Source organism: Xyrauchen texanus, chromosome 21, assembly GCF_025860055.1.
Source record: "Xyrauchen texanus isolate HMW12.3.18 chromosome 21, RBS_HiC_50CHRs, whole genome shotgun sequence".
NCBI classification, from domain to species: domain Eukaryota; kingdom Metazoa; phylum Chordata; class Actinopteri; order Cypriniformes; family Catostomidae; genus Xyrauchen; species Xyrauchen texanus.
Genome location: NC_068296.1, coordinates 30,721,765 through 30,739,898, shown reverse-complemented (window position 1 = coordinate 30,739,898; position 18,134 = coordinate 30,721,765). Strand labels below are relative to the sequence as shown.

General features: G+C 40.0%; 1 protein-coding gene across 4 annotated transcripts in view; it reads right to left on the bottom strand.

Annotated features, from left to right (window-relative positions):
* Positions 1–18,134, bottom strand: part of LOC127661629 (spectrin beta chain, non-erythrocytic 4-like) — a 96,372-nt gene that overhangs the window by 9,992 nt on the left and 68,246 nt on the right. For 2 of the 4 annotated variants that reach the window (XM_052152423.1, XM_052152425.1), the window contains 15 exons: positions 15,596–15,859; positions 12,203–12,427; positions 11,992–12,081; positions 11,522–11,800; positions 10,331–10,461; positions 9,429–9,633; positions 8,834–9,079; positions 7,725–7,859; positions 5,539–5,783; positions 4,291–4,477; positions 4,064–4,148; positions 3,332–3,528; positions 2,356–3,137; positions 1,286–1,346; positions 937–1,196 (listed from right to left, as the gene is read on the bottom strand). In XM_052152423.1, the coding sequence (XP_052008383.1) occupies positions 937–1,196; positions 1,286–1,346; positions 2,356–3,137; positions 3,332–3,528; positions 4,064–4,148; positions 4,291–4,477; positions 5,539–5,783; positions 7,725–7,859; positions 8,834–9,079; positions 9,429–9,633; positions 10,331–10,461; positions 11,522–11,800; positions 11,992–12,081; positions 12,203–12,427; positions 15,596–15,859 (3,392 nt within the window). The remainder of the gene's footprint in view (positions 1–936; positions 1,197–1,285; positions 1,347–2,355; positions 3,138–3,331; positions 3,529–4,063; positions 4,149–4,290; positions 4,478–5,538; positions 5,784–7,724; positions 7,860–8,833; positions 9,080–9,428; positions 9,634–10,330; positions 10,462–11,521; positions 11,801–11,991; positions 12,082–12,202; positions 12,428–15,595; positions 15,860–18,134) is intronic. The other 2 variants (XM_052152426.1, XM_052152424.1) reach the window with 2 other exon arrangements.

Below are 18,134 nucleotides of genomic sequence, written 5' to 3'. Positions count from 1 at the left end.
CATGAATGACCTATTTTGGAATCAAAACAGTGAATTTCACCAAAAGGTGACTATTTTGCAGGTACAGTATTTACTACTCACCAACTGAGTCTAGGATGACCAGCACTTGAGACTGAGCAAGACCAAACTGCTAAAGAGATCATTACAATACCTTAACAAAATGATGGGCAGTCCCTAGCTTACCTTTGTAGAGAGGGACAGGAACAGCCAGCGGCAAAGAGAGCACAAGAAAGAAGAGAGATTTTGGTTTATAAGATATACAGTTACATATACGCTCACCATTGCATGAATATAGCTGCAGTGGACAGGCAGTTATTAAGCCAATTATGTGCACATGCATGCAATAAAGGACTAGACAGCCATTCTTTTGAGTTCCTTAAATGGCAATTAATTAATTTGTGACTTGGAAATTGGGCTGCAGAGGTGGGCCATCCAGTCTCTACACAAAATTTCTGAATAACGCTAAGCCGTGAATGGGGTAAAGGCTTCATACCTTGCTAGCCATGACTTCAGAAACCCAGCATCTGATGGTCTTCTAGCACAGTAAAATCCATCCACCAGGCTGATTTTTGTGTCACCATGCAAGTGACAAGCAGTGCTAAAACTAGCTATTTTCTGCTATTGTGAGATGTGAAAATTCTAATCAACAAATGACAGCCAAACAGCTGCTTATTCATTTAACTTCAGGAAACACATTGAAGTTTGTAAAGCATTCAAGCATTTTTCTAGTTTGACAAGAAACTAGGTGAAAGAAAATAAGAGCTAACTTTTGTATAACAAATGTTAGTGCTCTAAGCATCAGTACAGTTGTAACAATAGCAATAGCATAGCTTCGAATGACCAATCATACAACTTTTGATTGGTATATTTGGTTTAGCTGTTTTCCATGCTAATTCCAAGCAAAGTGTCCATAATATTTAGACCACAAAGCCCCACCTGTTTGAACTCTTCTTCTGTCCATCAATGTCTATTTTGCGGAAGAGGAACCCTTCGTGCTGGGCTGTGTGGGTGGGCGGCAGGGGCACCGGTTGGCTGCCCTGGGCCGGTGCAGACCTTGAGCGGCGTGTTTCTCCAGCTGTTGTCTCCTTGGGTCGTGGTCTTCTCCTTGGTTTGGGTCTGTCTCTGGCTCGAGGCCGGTCTGGTCTAGTTGACTTCTCAGGAAAGCCATTGGGTAGGCGTGGAATCTCTCCTCGGGCCTGACATTTGAAATATACAACATGTACGTGACCTTCATTATGAAATTTTGTTAGAAAATGAGACAAAAGACATCAGACTGTCCACACACCTGTGCTGCTTCTCTTTCTTGAAGCTGCTCCACAATCTCAGCTAGTGTAGACCTTTTGTCCCTGCCAATATAAAGGTGTAATTTGAGACATGCAAATCATGCTTTTTGCACAAGTAAAGAATGCAACTTCAGAGTTTGAAAGTCAACAATGAAACAGCATTCACAATCCATACCTCGTATTGCAGAACTTGATTTTATTGGATCAAGAATGGTGCAAGAACTAAATGTGAGTTTGCAGTCAATTGTTTGACTGAAGAAAAATGTGTCCCAGTAATAAGAACTTCTACCTGCTGGGAACTTAGATGATGACTGGGACATGAAGGCTGAAGGTCAAATTTATCCTGACATATCCCAATGGTAACCATTTTTTTTTCCCAAATCGATTGTTATGTGCATTCATTGCCGTAACCTTTATGACATAAATGTTAAACAGAATTAAATGACTGCGTTCACTATTGGCAATATTTTTGAGAAGCTGCATTACCCAAAACAGTAGCCTAAAACAATGCCTAAATAGTTATTTGAATCTTGGTTAAATTATTTTCCCCTCTTGCAGGAACCAAAGGCACTTTACCACCATGGGGAGTGGTGGTCTGCGGAACTGTGCTGTTCCATAGCAATTTGGGCTTGTTTGTATGGTTATGCTTACTATTTCCACTGTGGCGCTAAGAAATCAGGATTAGAATGGACTGACTGGGCAAGTGACCAATCATGAGTCACCACATCACTACAGGCATTCCACCAGCATGAATCCTGTCCACGGTTAGCTAACCAGAACCTTTCTTCTCCATTCTCAGAACCATTCTGCCCTATGGTGGTAAAGCACTTCATGTGACGTCAGCCAAAAAGGAAAGTAATTTCAGAGGCAGAACAAGTTATTAAGTTTTGATGAAAGATTACGAAAACAAACATTTTATTTCCTTGGAATAACGGACACTGATGAATTTTGCACAATAAGATCACCAACATGGTCTTGTATGGAATTAGCATTTTTCTGCATCTGGAAAGCATCCACCATATTTCTTGAACCAAACTATGGTTTGTTTACAGTCACAAATGCGGTCACTCACCCACCCCTGGAGCGTCTATCTGACTGCTCCCTGGCCTCCTGCTCACTGCTCTCTTGTCTTTCCAGTCTGTGTCTTTCCCTGCGTCGCACCTCATGTCCCTCCTGTTCACTAGATGTCTGTCTCTCCAACCTCCTCTCCACCCTTTCAGCTCGTTCCCTCCACACCTCCTGAGGGAGCTCATCCCTACGTGCCTGAACCAGCTGCTCAGTGGATAGCTGCCTCTCCAACCGCGATTCCCTTGGCGGTGGATGTTGCTCCACCACAAGCTCTGAACGACTGCTCCCACTCCCTCCTGCCCCGCTGTTAAGGCGCTCCTTTCCTCCACCTGGTTCATGGAGAACCACCTCCGCCATCACATTCTCGTGATAATTTTCCCGCGCCCTCTCTCTCTCCAGCAGGGGGCGCACCACCTCATGCAGGTGTTCCATATTCTGCTGTGGGGCTTTAAATTCATCATGCATTTGGATGACTTTATGCTCCATAGCAGTCCCCAGTCCTGCAGCCACACCAACAATCCCAGCATTTTTGGTTTCCTGAATGCGATAAGTAGCAGCTCCATTCATGACGGGAGTGTAGTTGGCTACAGTGGAACCCAGTCTGCGGGCTACGGAAGAAGGAGAGGGCTGAGGGGTGATGCGCTCACCCTGCTCATAGATGGTCTGTCTTATTAGAGAGGAAGGGCTACTGCGGGCAGGGGAATAGTCCTGAGGGTCCAAGAAAACCTTCCGTCCCAGCAAGGGAGTTGGAGGAAGCTTACTCTGCTCTGCCTTTATCTTCTCCACCTACATAATTGATAAAACCAAAAGCACAGTCTAGACTCTATCACAATATACAACTACTTCCAGCCAATTTTATATACGTACATATACATTGAGTGTATGTATTTTAGCCCACAGAGTATATGCATATTTGGCTTTAGAAGTATGTTCAAATACAGAAGTAACATGTAAAATTATGTTTCGTGGGCTGGTTTTACCGTGGTGAGACGGCGTAGGGAGCTGAATCGTTCTTCCCAAGTGGCTGCTGCTTTGCGAAAGGCTTCATGTCTGCGAATCAGCTGCTCCACCTCGTCCACACTGCCGCCCAGTTCATTACTACTGAGGAGGGGCTCCTGAGCAGTGAGCCAGGCCTCCGCTACCACTGCTTCCTGAGCAAACTGATGCACCTCCAACACTGAGAGGAAGAGACCGAAAGTTATGTTTATTATGTTTCCTTGGTCAAAGGGAATATATTGGGGTATTTAAATATCACATTTTATGTTGTTTTGTTGTAAATAGTTGCTTCGTGTGATGTCACCATTAGGGTGATCTGTATCACCTTTGGTCAACTAGGACCCTGTTAACATTATCTCAGTTCACTTTATAATGTGCAACTAATGTACATTACAGGTGTATATGCTTTTTGTGAAGAATTAAGTTTATTTAATGACTGACCTAGAATCAGTTCAAATCTTCTTTATTTCAGCTGTGTTATAGTACAATATTTTAAGTAGAATCAACAACTCAATTTAAATAGCAAATCCGAGCTAAGTCTATTTGAATCTCAATTGAGGGAACAAGCTTACTCAATCTATTGAGCAGTCAACTTAGTAGGGTTATCAGTGTACCTTTTTGAGCAGCCTTCTCAAAAATACTGTATAAGTAGGCAGCTCACTAGGTTTTCAAACAGAGCTAGTGTGTCTTTTCTCCATTAATCTCAGTTCACTCACTTTGTTGCAACTCTACCCAGTGTTTGTCCCATTTCTCAGTGAGCTCTCTCTGCTTGGCCAAAACCTTCTCCAGCTTGTCTCTGATCTGAAACATTCAAGCACATGTACAGACAACACACAGCTCAATTACAACAAGGCAGAACTTAATTTAACTTAAGATCATTTAAACTCATTTTAAGTGTGGCAATAGTTCCTGAACAGGTTGTGTTAGCGGTTTTGTTGGTCACCTCTTCTAATGCAGGGTTACGTGCGGCCAGTAAGGTCTTGCCCATCTCAATACACTGTACAATGCTCTTGTCGCGTGCCTCCACCTCACTCTTGAGGCTCTGGTGATAGTTCATCAGGACCTCCACAGATGACACATCCCTGCAAGCACCAGAGAGCCCATATTCCATTAAAGCTCTGCGAAAAGAGCTGACAGCGAGAGGAGAGAGAGTTACTCAGGAGAGAATACATGGGCTAAGCCTGCCCACAGAAATAAACCACAATAGAAGGCCATTTTGGCTTCACGTAGCGTTCTCTGTCTTCTGAGCTTCTGCAGTATTACAGATTCTTAACACAGGTTCTTACACCTTGTTAATAAACAAAAGATAAATAATGGTGAATGTTTGGAACTGTTGATCCATGCACATGATTGCTCTGTTCTAAAACCTAGTGAGCTGCCTATCTAGACAGTATTTTAGTCCATCATAGCCACATTTAAGATGTGAAGGCTATTCTACACAATAGGCAGAAACGTGTTAAATACTTTGTAATGGCCAAATTCTAAGGCATCAATGCTTTGTAGAGAAGTCAATTAAAAATACAATACAGATTATGAATACATACCGATTCGAGTCTACCGTGCATTTCACGTAAAATGTGCTATTTGTATGGTGCACCTAAGTTAGTGGCTGCCTAACTAGAGTGTTCAAATGAGTCACTTATGAGGTTCTATTTCAGATAGAATGATGCCTCAGGGCCCATTCCGACCAAACGCACTATTGCGCTAAAAAAGCTAGATGCAGCTCAACTAATGAAACAATGCAGCTTTAGTTTTGTTTGTTAAACTTCAAATACTTTTAATTTTAAAATGCTGTTTTAATTTAATCTTCAACCATTGGCATGGGAAAAAAAGTGGCGCTCCTGTACGTGATGCTGAAAACAAAGCGGGTTCAAAGATGCAAAACGTGTTCAATGTGAATGGCCTCTTACGTTTGTGAGTTTTTGGAAAAGATCTATTGTGTTCTAAACAGCATTCGTGATAGTACACATACAGAGCTCTTAGGATGATGTATAATTACTCTTGTGGTTCATGCACTTACCAGATAATCACATATTTGCGCTTGCGGTACGGTATGATACCTATAGTACACTCCAGCGGCCACAGTGGCTATTGTCCAGCTGATCTGACAAAGACCTTCATGCAATATAATGTTAAAGCATCTGAATTATTTCCAGTAAGGACAGAACGAGTGTCCTAGCATGTGTCCTACCTTGGTTTCTCCCCAGTTCCTATCTGACAGATGATGCTGTCCATCCACATCAGCTGATCACGCACCATGCCAAAGAAATGCAACTTGTCTGTCGCTGTGGTGATCTGCATTCGGCAGTCCTCACAGGAAATAAGCAGCTCCTTCCACGCTTGCATCACTTCCTGTTCCTGCATGGCAATAGCTTCTGCTTTCTCCCCAGCATAAACCGTTCTGAGCTGGGCCGCACTCTCCTGTAACCCTCTAACCTGAGGAAAACACACAAGCAGGGTTTAAAATAAAATGATGCAATGTCTTACTTGTCATGAATATTTAAAATCAATAGTTTTCAGTTTCAGATGTCATTGTGGAAATGTAGTATTCACAGTCAGCCATGATTACTTTAATCAATGAGTGAAAGTGTCAAATAACAGGACGGTTACTGAGAGCTGGGACTAAAAACAGAATGTTTTCATTTTGGTTCATTCTGAGCAAAAACTGTATTTTTTGTTATATTGGGAAGACACGCAGGCTTGAGTGAAGTTTAAGATGCCATTTATTTGATAAATGTAAAACAGAAAGTAATGTCTCTCTCTTTGGCATAGGCCCCGTCCGGCGGTCCGAGGGAGTTGTGCCCGGAACCGTCATATCCTGCCGGAGATAGGAGGCAGGTGCGAGGAGCCTACCCCCGTGCGGGACAGGGCTCAGCTGGTGGTGGTGGGGTGGCGGAGGTTGCCTGTGTTTTAGCACACTGAAACAGCAATGTGATAGATTGTGAGCAGGAATTACCCAGCTAATGAAGTGATGATGTACAGCTGCTAGTCTTCCCACTAGAACTATGCTGCACTTCCATTTCCGGTTCAGAAGTTCCGCATTAATAATGTTCTTTTAAAAATCTGCGCTAAGGGGTGGGCGAAATACCAATTGTAGTGTTGCCAGATCTCGCAAGAGAAACAAGCGACATGGTCTGGAAAAACAAGTCCAAAATAGCCAATAAGCAAAAATAAACAATTAATTTTTTTCCTGTGTGGTGAAGACTGAAGAATTTAGTGAATACTGGGAAACAACTGAGAAATGTACTTTTTACCCTAATATTGTTTTCTTTGTATCTGGTGTAACTGTGCATGTACATGTAATAATTATATTTAGTTGTTAAAAAGGTTTCTTTTAGAGAATGCGACATCCACAACGGGCAATTAGGCAAAGAAATGTGTGATGCAGCAGTTTCCTTCAGGATCAAAGCATGTTACATTTTTTCGGGCAACATGAAGTAATGTACTGTAGTTCCAAAAGTTTTCACTCCAGAAAAAATGAAAATAATTTTTTCTAATGAAAATCATTTTTTCTGCTGTTTTTAGTCCCTGACTGAGATTAAGTGAGTAGTATTCGGCTGGTCATGTGATTCTAACATGGCAGCCCCCATGTGTGGGCCATCCCCATGTAGAATAAAACAGCTTTTATAAAGATCTTGATATGATTGTCTTCATTTTAATGTAAGTGGTCATGATTTACTACATACAGCACATTGAAAAATTTCAACAGAACTATTTTCACAGGTGTGATTTCGCGTTTCCACCTTATTTAGCAGCGTGAATCTAGCAAACTTTTTATATGATTATTTTGTGTATTGTATGTTTATAACATTATGCTTTGTGTTATATTACCCTGAAATTAGTTAAAACATTTTTTTACCAGTGACAGTAAATTTGGCATCTTCTCCCATCTGACTGTCTTAATCCACTTATTTCCTCAGCTGGACAGTCATTCAGATGTATTAGTGGATTTCTTCTTTTGCTCTTGGATCAAATGATTAAGTGAAAATAATATTTGCTGTGGTCTTCTATTAACTCCCATTCACCGCTGTCGATGTTTACCCTGCAAACGTTTACATCTGCGTTCCAAAACCCGGAGTGTGAAAAAGGTCTATTCATGTCTTTAAGGTTTTTTTAATGTGGAAAAAGGGTGAGTGCTGAGTGCACCTTTAAGATTTGATTTAAAACATGCATTATGTTGCACATGCTAATAATTTATCAGCCAACTGGCAAATAACTCAAATTAGCAACTTTCTTACTTGCATTTTGTCTTTGGTGAGTGTTAATTTTGGACCCTACATATAATTCTGTGACCTTCTGCATTGCTCGACCCAGTTGAGCTACAGGAAGCAAACATTACATGTTTCAATCTACACCAGATGTGCTGCATGAATTCACCTGTGCAACAAGTAGCTGAATATCGTGTTCAAAAGTCTGCATGAGTCTCTGAAGAGTGCTTGTGTTTGATGTGCCTCCTTGACAGGCTCGAACCTCAGGTAACCTCCGCTGCTTATCGTCAATCTGTGATAGCACCTGAAGCACACAGACACACACACACACACACACACACACACACACTAGTGTTGTTCTACACATGCAAACACATGGGAGCTTTGTGCTCTTTTTAACCTTTATACAGCATCAAGGCGATCTGCATTCACAAATACACCCACTTGTACACACTACATGTCTGCTTTCTTGTCTAACATTATTAAAGGTGGGGGGAAATCGATATTTCAAAGTATTGCAATATTATACCTCTTAGTAATATATATATATATATTCTTACAGCTAGAAATACAATTTTTGTTATGTTTTTCACATTAATAATTTTGGGAAAAAATAAATTGTATCGTATCTGAGAAATACAAGCAGTCACACACATTCGCATATTCTGAATCCATGCCAAAGTCCTGCACCATGACCACACATGTGTTATTTATCCTGTACAGATACAAACACACAGAGCTTATGCGTATGTTCCCAAACACCTGCAGTGTAAGGACAAGCATAACTATTAACTAAATAAATGCACTGTTCTAGATCATCTTACTAAAACTTTTAAAACTAGGACAGTCATTCCTTCAGTACTACCAACTTTTATATCAACAAATCTAATTTTTGTATTTTTTATTTTGTGAAGAAAATGTGAATGGTGCTCACCTATGCAAAAGTCCCCACCATGGTAGTTGCTAGAGTGTTACTTTATGGTAGCTAAGATCTCCTAACTGTAACTAAGTCCCTTCTTCAATGGAAGTCTTTGGGATTTTAGTACTAGCACAACACATCGCAACAAGCTGAGGTATTGTTTGAGTCTGCAGCACAAACTGCTTGACTAGTTACATGCCTCAGTTTAATCCTAAGTATTAGCAATAGTAATAGTGATTCTTGCCTTAGCAAGCACCACTAATTAAACATCCAAGAACATTTTAAGACAGTTTAATTGAGCAGATTTTCTGAATCGCGTCACCTGTGAGCTACATGACACATGTAGGCCTTCTTCATACCTCTCGGCAGTCTGAGAAGAACTTATGAAGCTGGTGCGAGGCAGAGAGCATCTGTCCCCGTGTCTCCATCAGCTCCAGCAGATCGGCCCAGGCCTCGTTTACTCCATCCTTCCACTCAGCGATGGTGGCGGCATCTGCGTGCCCGTAATCAATGAGCTCATCAACCATCTGGTTTACAGCTGTGACCCTCTCTTGCCCCAGGCTGCCCGTCTCTGTGGCAAACTCAGTAAATTTCTCCTGCAGAATCTGAGGAGCATATAATATTTTGATATGACTAAATGCTTTCCGAAAGCTCGTGCCATTTTTGTGTGCAATCAGTGCCGGGTCGTGATTCCACACACACAGCCCCTAATCACGCCTCAGAGAGGGATAAAGGCCGAATGGAAGCTGCAGTGCGGGAGAGATTAACGGACAGCTGTCTGACACCTTTGTGTGTTTGTCTTTTTGTTTCAGTTTGATATTAAACTATTATTTATATCGTCAAGCCGGTTCTCACCTCCTCCTTTCCAACAATCCCTTTACACTAATATTGTTAAGAGATCTTTGTATATTTGTGGTTAGAATGTGTGTTAATGAAGTCTAATGCTACACTGACCGTAACATGCTCAAAGTCCTGTCCGAGTTCAGTGGAGCTGGCAATGACTTCTCTCTCTGCTATCCACTGCTCAAGTTCATCCACCTCCCTGTTGAGCTGATAAAGCCAGTATTGCTGCTCCAGTCGAGACTTCCTCTCCTCCACCAGATCCTTCAGAGACACATATAGCCTGTCGATCTGAGACTGACGCTTACTGATCTGCTCACTGAGGAACACACACACAAACAGATCTCATTATAAGGATAAAAAACTGCTTGAAATCTGTTTTTCTCTTTTGAAAGGTATGGAATAAAAACAAAATGTGTCATTGTAATGAATTTCTGAGATAACAGAAAATCTGTACTGTATTTATATATATATATATAATACAGTGTTTTGTGATTTGGTCAGTTCCATTTATGCACAGTAGAGAGAGACAGGAAGTTATTGGAAAGAAAACATCACAGGCTTAAACGTGTGAACTGAATGAGCGTGTCAGGAGCAAGTGTGCTAACGACTTTAACATGTCATTATGTCTTTTGGCCAGTTCCTTGACTGTGAAGGCAGCGTCACACTATCTGACCCCAAACAGCTTGATTTTGACCGAGGGTGTCACACTTGCTGGCTGTTTTGCTGAGATCTCACTCTCTTCGGTCCGAGGTGTGACACACAGGGCTGCCCATGGTGGGTGGGTGTGGGGGGTATGATGATATGATGTTTTAGTTGCTGGAACCATGAACTCAGCAGGGAGTATTAACGGTCAATGGATTAACGACCTCCCGCAGGCAGGCGCTAATGTGTTTTCTGTTTCTCACCAACTGGCCGTCGATTATGTAAATTAATGTTACAACTGAAAATCAGAGGACAAATCGGCTAGTGTGATGCCAGCTTAAAGTGATTTAGGAGATCTGCGGAACATTTACCAGTCTGGATGCCCGAGCTCCAGAAGCTGCCTACACTGCTGAGAGAGGAGTCCGATAGTCTCAGCATAGTCCTCTACGGTCTGCTCGAGCGCCAGCTGTTTCTTCAGTAACTGCAGAGTACTGGCCTCATCCTGAAAAGAGTGAGAACACAGCTCAGATACATACATCCTGATATATAATATCACAGCCTTTTAGGTGAAAGCTACTTGGACTACCTACCTTAAAAATACTTTAAAGGAACAGTTCATCACAAAAAATAAATTCTCTCATCATTTAATCACCTTTTTGCCATCCCAGATGTGTATGACTTTCTTTCTTCTGCAGAACAAGAATGAAGATTTTTAGAGGAATATCTCAGCTCTGTAGGTCCATACAATGCAAGTGAACTTTGAAGGTCAAAAAAGCACATAAAGGCAGCATTAAAATGAATCCGTATGACTCCAGTGGTTTAATCCATGTCTTCAGAAGTCATATGATAGGTGTGGGTGAGAAACAGATCAATATTTAATCAATTTTACTACCAATCTCCACGTTCACATTCTTTTTCTTTTGTTTTTTGGTGATTTGCATTCTTTGTGCATATCGCCACCTACTGGGCAGGGAGGAGAATTTATAGTAAAAAAGGACTAAAATACTGATCTGTTTCTCACCCAAACCTATCATATCTCTTCTGAAGACATGGATTAAACAACTGGAGTCTTATGGATTACTTTTATGCTGCCTTTATGTGCTGTTTGGACCTTCAAAATTCTGCTCAACATTCGCTTGCATTGTGTGGACCAACATAGCTGAAATATTCTTTTAAAAATCTTTATTTGTCTTCAGCAGAAGAAAGAAAATCACACACATCTGGGATGGCATGAGGGTGAGTAAATGATGAAAGAATTTTCATTTTTGGGCGAACTATCACTTTAAATGTAACAAACTATGTTAGCCTATAATTCAGCACTAATGCTGAGGTTCTACTGAAAGAAAAAAATCTTTATAATATAGTGATTAACCAAAATGGGGTTTTTAATGGTCGATGGCATTAGCTAGAGAGCAGGGTGGCCAATATGCCGATACATACTGTATCTATTACAAACTTTAATGTGATATTTAGTCTTGGTTCCATAAACATGAAACATCACCAGAATATTGTTCTTTGATGTTTACAACCCTCACATAATCTCTCTGCTCTCCTCTCCCTACCTTTCCCGTCTCTTCATTCATCATATGCAGTTCCTGCTCACTGAGCCAAGTCTCCACCTCTCCCACGTCGAAGTAGTATTGCTGCGCCTGGTACATAGTGTCCAGTGTGAGCTGTCGCCGCTCTGTCTCTACCCACAGCACCTCCCACAGGTGATGGAGCTGCTCCATGCCTGCTCTGATGCTGTCTGCCTCTGGACTGCGGATGGATGCGATAACCCCTGCTCGCTCCAGAACATCTTCCACCCGTGAACGATGACCATGAAGCTCTCTCTGCAGACTCTGCGAACAGAAGAACGTGAGTGGAAAGAAATGGAAGATTTAAAGAATAGACATATCAGTTGTCTTGAAAGGTCATATTACATTTTAATCATCAAGACTTTATTGAATCAGCAACCATCATAAACCATGCAGCTTGGACAATTATATCATGACATTTTCAGCAGGGTAAAGAGTTATGGGCTTTGCCTTACTTGATTCTTCTTCATGAGTTGCTGTACAGCTTGTAAACTTGTTCCATGTTCCTGAGAAGTGGCCATTGGAAGACGCTCTTGTATCCACAACTACGGACAAACACAAGATATTGCTGTAAGTAATTGTATGCCAACATTAACAATATCCACAGCACAAGTTGAATGTTGAAATATTAAAGGCTTATGATTGTAATGAGGACATTGAACTCACAATTTCATCCTCAAGGTCACGGCCCACTTGGTGCACTTCTTTAGAGGCCAGCAGGATCCTACGTCTCTCTTTCAGAGGTTCAATAAGTTGTACAATTCGTGTTTCCACACCGGCCTGCTTCTCAGACACCTTTTCCATGACCTCCCCCTGTTGAGGGATCGAGGTCGCCTGGGCCTGTAGCTCTCCTACCTCTTTATACCAGTCCTCCATCTGACACTCCATCGTCTGCGAGCAGAAGACAGGGAGAAGAAGAGAGAAGTGGAGTGAGAGGCAGGCCATTAAAGAACTGAGATTGGTTGAGGAACAGGAAAGAAAGTCAGAGACAGCAGGATAGAGAGATATGGAGCACAGTGAAACATTATGAAGGAATGATGACAGTATAGTTAGAGGGAAAAGGGAAAGGAAGGACACCAGAAAGACCAGCAAGGGGGAGTGAGTTATAACATCATCATAAGCTTTTTAAACTACAGAAAAATACTTGTTTAGTCAAATATCTTGTCCTAAAACAGGCAGTTGAACTTACTGTATATTGCAAAGTTGTTCTACATGTTTTTCTACATTATAGCACAGCCTTTTCACACTGCCTAGGGTACACATTAAAAAGAATGGATACACATGAAGTAACCGATTTAGGTTACATTATATATCGTACCAGCGTAAGTAATTAAGACAGTGATTTGAGCTAATCACCAATCCAAACTTGTACATCAATGGCTAATTAAAATAATGTGGTCTAAACCTATCACCTATTATTACAGGCATGTTGAGTAGCAGTAAGTCATTATTTTTTTCCTTCTGAAAGGAGTAGCAATTCATTAACTAAAATCACAGTTAGGTACATTAACATCATACTAAAAGACACTTAATTTGTTACATCATTCCTGTATTACAAAGAATTATAAAGTAATAACTTTAATAAAAAATTCTGTCCTCTGGTAATGTAAATCTGAATACCTAGTAATTGAAATACATGGTTCACAAATAGTTAACATTATTTCAAAGCAGGTGATCTATTTTTAATTACTAAAATGTTTCTAGTGGCTTCTTTAATGACAATTTAAAATATGCTGATGTATAAAAGGAGAGGAAATATTACACAATATAAACGACACAAACACACTCATACACACACAGGTGCTTCATAGGATTTCATCAAGGTGGATTGACCTCAATCTATGTTGCACGTACGCCATGTAATCTGTTGGAGAAATGTATTCTGTGATATATTTCATCACAGATTTAAGGAAGAAAAAAGACTAAGAAAGAAAAAGGTTCAGTAAATGTAAGAAAGAGAAAGTAAGAAAAAATGTAATGAAAGCAAGACAAAAAGAAAGATATAAAAAAGAATGACAGAAAGAAAATGAAAGGACAGCAAGAAAAAAGAAAGTTAGAAAGAAAAAGAAAGAGAAAAAAGAAAGTAAGAAATTGAAAGGAAAGTAAAAAAAGATATAAAAAGAAAAAAGAAAGTAAATGGAAGAAAGAAAAAACAAAGATAGAAAAAATAATAAGAAAGAAAAAAGAAAGAATGAGAAAGTAAGAAAGAAAGAAAGATAGACAGGAAAGAAAGATAGATAAAAAATAAAGAATGAGAAGCAAGAAAGATAGAAAAAGAAAGATTAAGAAAAAGAAAGAAAATGAATAAAAGAAGGATAGAAAAAACAAAGATATCAAATGAAAGGAAAGACAGAAAAAAGAAAGATAGAAAATGAAAAGAATGTAAGAAAAAAGGTAGATATAAAAGAATGAATGAGAAAGAAAGTAAAAAAAAAATGGTTTTTTTTCCAAAGAATGAAAGAAAGACAGATGTGAAGATGCTACAGTACCCCTGATGGTGATGTGGGCTCAAACTGAACTCAGATCAGCTGAGAGGCGTGGCATCGATTACACTCATACAATGGACAGTGATGAAGCTCATATTACCAGTAAATGCAGCAGCAGTAAAGAAAAACAAAGTCTTCAGCCCAGGCATTAGAAAGAAATAAAGAGCAAATTAAAGGCACATTGCAAATCAGTAATCTGAAAGATCAAAATAAAAGCTTAATCAGGAGGAAACATTTATGAACATCTCGAAGCACACATTTTCTAAAAATTTTTGACTTTTGAGAAAGAACTAAGGCCCTGTTTACACCTGATATTAATGTGTCTGAAGTGATCCAATTCCCAGTAGTAAGGCACGGTCACAATTACCTTCGCATGGCGAAAACTCTGCAGGTGAAATACAGTCATCTCAATGGCAATACTCGGCATCATTAATTTTGCACGATGGACTTCTGGTGGCAAAGAATTTCCCCTTGCGGATCTCGTGTGGAGTTCATGTTTGGTGAACTTTGACAGGTTAATTCGCTGCGTCGACCAATGGGAAGTTGTTTGGTTTGGCAGTGACCTCTGTTTGGGTGGTGCATTCTGCACATCTACACTGAATATTCACAATTAAATCATTTTAGCGAGTTTCACACTGCTTGAGTTTAAAGTTCAGCATGAAAAAGAGGCTGCTTGGAAATCCGTTTTTTGCTTGTTTCATACATGCTCAACATTCACCCTGTCATTGACCAGGTCAATGCTAAACCAAGCAACTTTGGCAAATTTGCCTTTCAAAGTTCACCAAACTTGAACTCCACGTGAAATTTTTGGGGAGAAATTCTTCGCCACCAGAAGTCCATCATGCGAAATTCATGATCACACAGGTTCCCATTGAGATGACTGTATTTTGCCCTCGGAATGTAACTGTAACTGTGCCTGTGGTCCTTCGCTGTTTGCCCAGGATGCATCAGGACACTACAAGTGTGATTAAGTTACATAAGTTTCTGTGTTTATTTAGACTGTTCATTACTTCATTTGCTTGATTGATCAGATGGCTATCATGCATTTTCCATTTACACTCATAAATTTGTCTCCACAAAATCTACTATTTGGCTGCACCTGATGTGGCTCATACAAACTGAAATGGTGGCTGAAATGACAAACATTGCTTTAACGTTTGCTGTACAAAATGCAACAACTGTACATAATCTAATTTAGCTTGTTGCCTTTGGGCTTCAAAACTTCTACATACTGAAATAAAGTTTACACAATTAGCCTGAACAACTTTGGCCAAGTCGCATCTTGTATGCATGTTACATTTTTGCCCTAAGGTTTGAATATCTTAATGGTATCCAACTCGAATGAGACTAAAAGTGTATTTACAATTGGTCTTTCATGACCACATAGCTATCCAATCAGTAAAAACACATGAAGTATAAATATCCCTCTGAATATCTCTGAATTTGGTTTGAGTGTTTACAGTGGACAGTGTTTACACATGTATGAAGCGCTGTCCAATTGTGATCACCCGAGACAGTTATGTTAATACCAGGTGTAAAAGCTGTAGATGTTCAGACATGAGTAGTTTCAAACCTGTAGTTTCTTGAGCTGCTTATTGACAGTGGTCAGGTCCTGGCCATAATCCACATGTGCCAGCTGTCCTTCAAGCCGCTCGAGCCGTTGGTCCAGACTGGAGTAGCTCTGTACCAGCAAGTCAGCTCGGTTGGCCTCAAACAGCTGCCGAGCTTTGGCTTGGGTGGTACTCTCCAGATCCTGCCAGCACTCACGGATCTCCTCCAGTTTCTTCTTGACCATCACGCTCAGCTCCGGCTTCTCCTGCATTAACCGCTGGCCCTCCTTAAAGCGAGATAAAAAAAGATAAAATGGTGACAGAAAGAAGTCAGTGGATAGAAAGAGAGACAGTGGAATTTTTTAGCTTTTTAAAAAAAAACAGATAAAGATTGATAATCTATGAAACCAATTGTGCTTTTTAAATGGTGAATGGCTCACATTTTGAATCAGTTTCTTTAAATGAACCGGTTGAACAGCAACTGTGAAGTGTGTGATATGTTAGAACCATCAACAACACATTTGACAATCTATATTAATGACAGACTGATATAACAGTAAATGTATGACCATTTTCAGGTGATTGTCATCAGTTGTTAACCATGCTAGCTTGGCCCGAGACTGTTTAGCCCTAAGATGGAGCACTTGTATTAAAATGAAAAGGAGAAATTGGAACACTCAATATGGTGGATGAAGAAAAAAAAGTCCCAGTTTAAGGCCCCGATATACTTCCGGAGAAGTTCTTCTTTGTTCTTCGTTCTGGGGTAAAAATAAGTTCAAAACAGCTGAGCAATGGTATAATGTTTGAGAACATTCAGACAGCCGGTAAGAATTTTTTCTAAAAGTTCCCCCGGTGAGCTGTTACGAACCACCAAAACGAACTCCAAAACACCTTTTTGGAAATACTTTGTTTCAAAATGGCATCACACCCATTCGTTCTTTGATTTCGTATGAAGTTAATCGGGGCCTTTACATGTAAAACAACGAATCACCTTATATATACAGACATTGCATGTCAGTTACCTTGAGAATACATATGCGCATTAGCTAAAAAAAGTTTTTTTATCCATCTGCGCTAAAGAAGCACTGATGATACAACAGTATTATTCCATTGTTGTCTGATTTTTCTGTTAATTTGTAAAATGTTATTTGATTGTAATCTTATCCAAATGTTTTAAAGATTTCACTGTACTTTAATGTTGCTTATATCCATAGATAATAACTGCTGAGGAGTGTTCCAAAGATGGCTGCCAAGTGGACTGGCTTGCTTTGAAAGGGACTTTGGAATGGTCAATTAACAGAAGTGTTTGTTTCTTTTTGTATCAATTACCAAATCTACAACAGCATTGCCAATGGATAAAAGTATTCTGTTTTAATTATTTTTAGTTTAAATGTAATAAGGGACACTTATAAACACTTCTAGTTCCCCTTCTTCCATTGGTTGAGCAAACCGTTGTACTGCCCGTAAACTCGTGCCATTGGCTGTGCCTCAAAACATATTTGTTGATCAAAGAAACAGAGCTTTTATCTTCTTCTGGCAATCAGATCTTCCATTCTTTTTTGTAAACTACAAGTGCATCTGCAAAACAAAAAGGGTTAAATCTCAGAGATCCATGATTAACTTGTAATTCTCACATCAGAGTGATCATCACAGCTCGATTTAGCTGCGTGCTGAGGACTGTGATTCACAGTACAGTTGGCCACATCTGGACTCCAGACTACCTAAAACTACACTGCACCTGCCTACTCCCATCTGCGTCACTTCTCAGGTCAGCTGAGGAGAGCGCACTGAACTCACAAAGTGAGCAGATGCTCCATCACAGACACAGACAGACATAGAAAACTGCTGTGGTAAATTTTTCTTTAGACTTTCATCTGTGACTGCAAATTTGGATTTGGATACAAACAGTGCTATTTTAATAAAGGTACTCAGCATTCAGGTCTGTTTATTAGTGGTGTTTGCTTAGGTAAGCATCACAATTACTATTGTCAATTCAAGTCAAGTCAATTTTATTTGTATAGCGCCTTTCACAACACACATTGTTTCAAAGCAGCTTTACAGAAGATCAGGCATTAACAGACGATAAAACTGTAATGTCTATAATGTTGATGAATCATCATTGTGTAATTAGATAAAATATGATTGTTTATCGTGTTTAAAAATAAGTAATTAAATAATAATTGTATTAATAACCCCAGTGAGCAAGCTGAAAGCGAATGTGGCAAGGAACACAAAACTCCATAAGATGTAGATTAATGGAGTAAATTAACCTTGGGAGAAACCAGACTCACTGTGGGGGCAAGTTCCCCTCTGGCATCATGAATATAATGTAAATATTACTTATGTATGAATTTTATTATACATTTTTTTATATGTAATATTACGTACGCTGAATTGCAGACCCAGAGGGCTAGGGAGGAAAAAGCGCACGGTTTTACCTCAACTGAGGGGGTGGGACAGCCTCCTCTCCAACCTCTCCTGCAGAAATGAGAGCACTGACCTGACTACGCACCTTTGTGGGTCTTTGGCCCGAGAAGAACACCAATTCGCTGCACTTTAGGG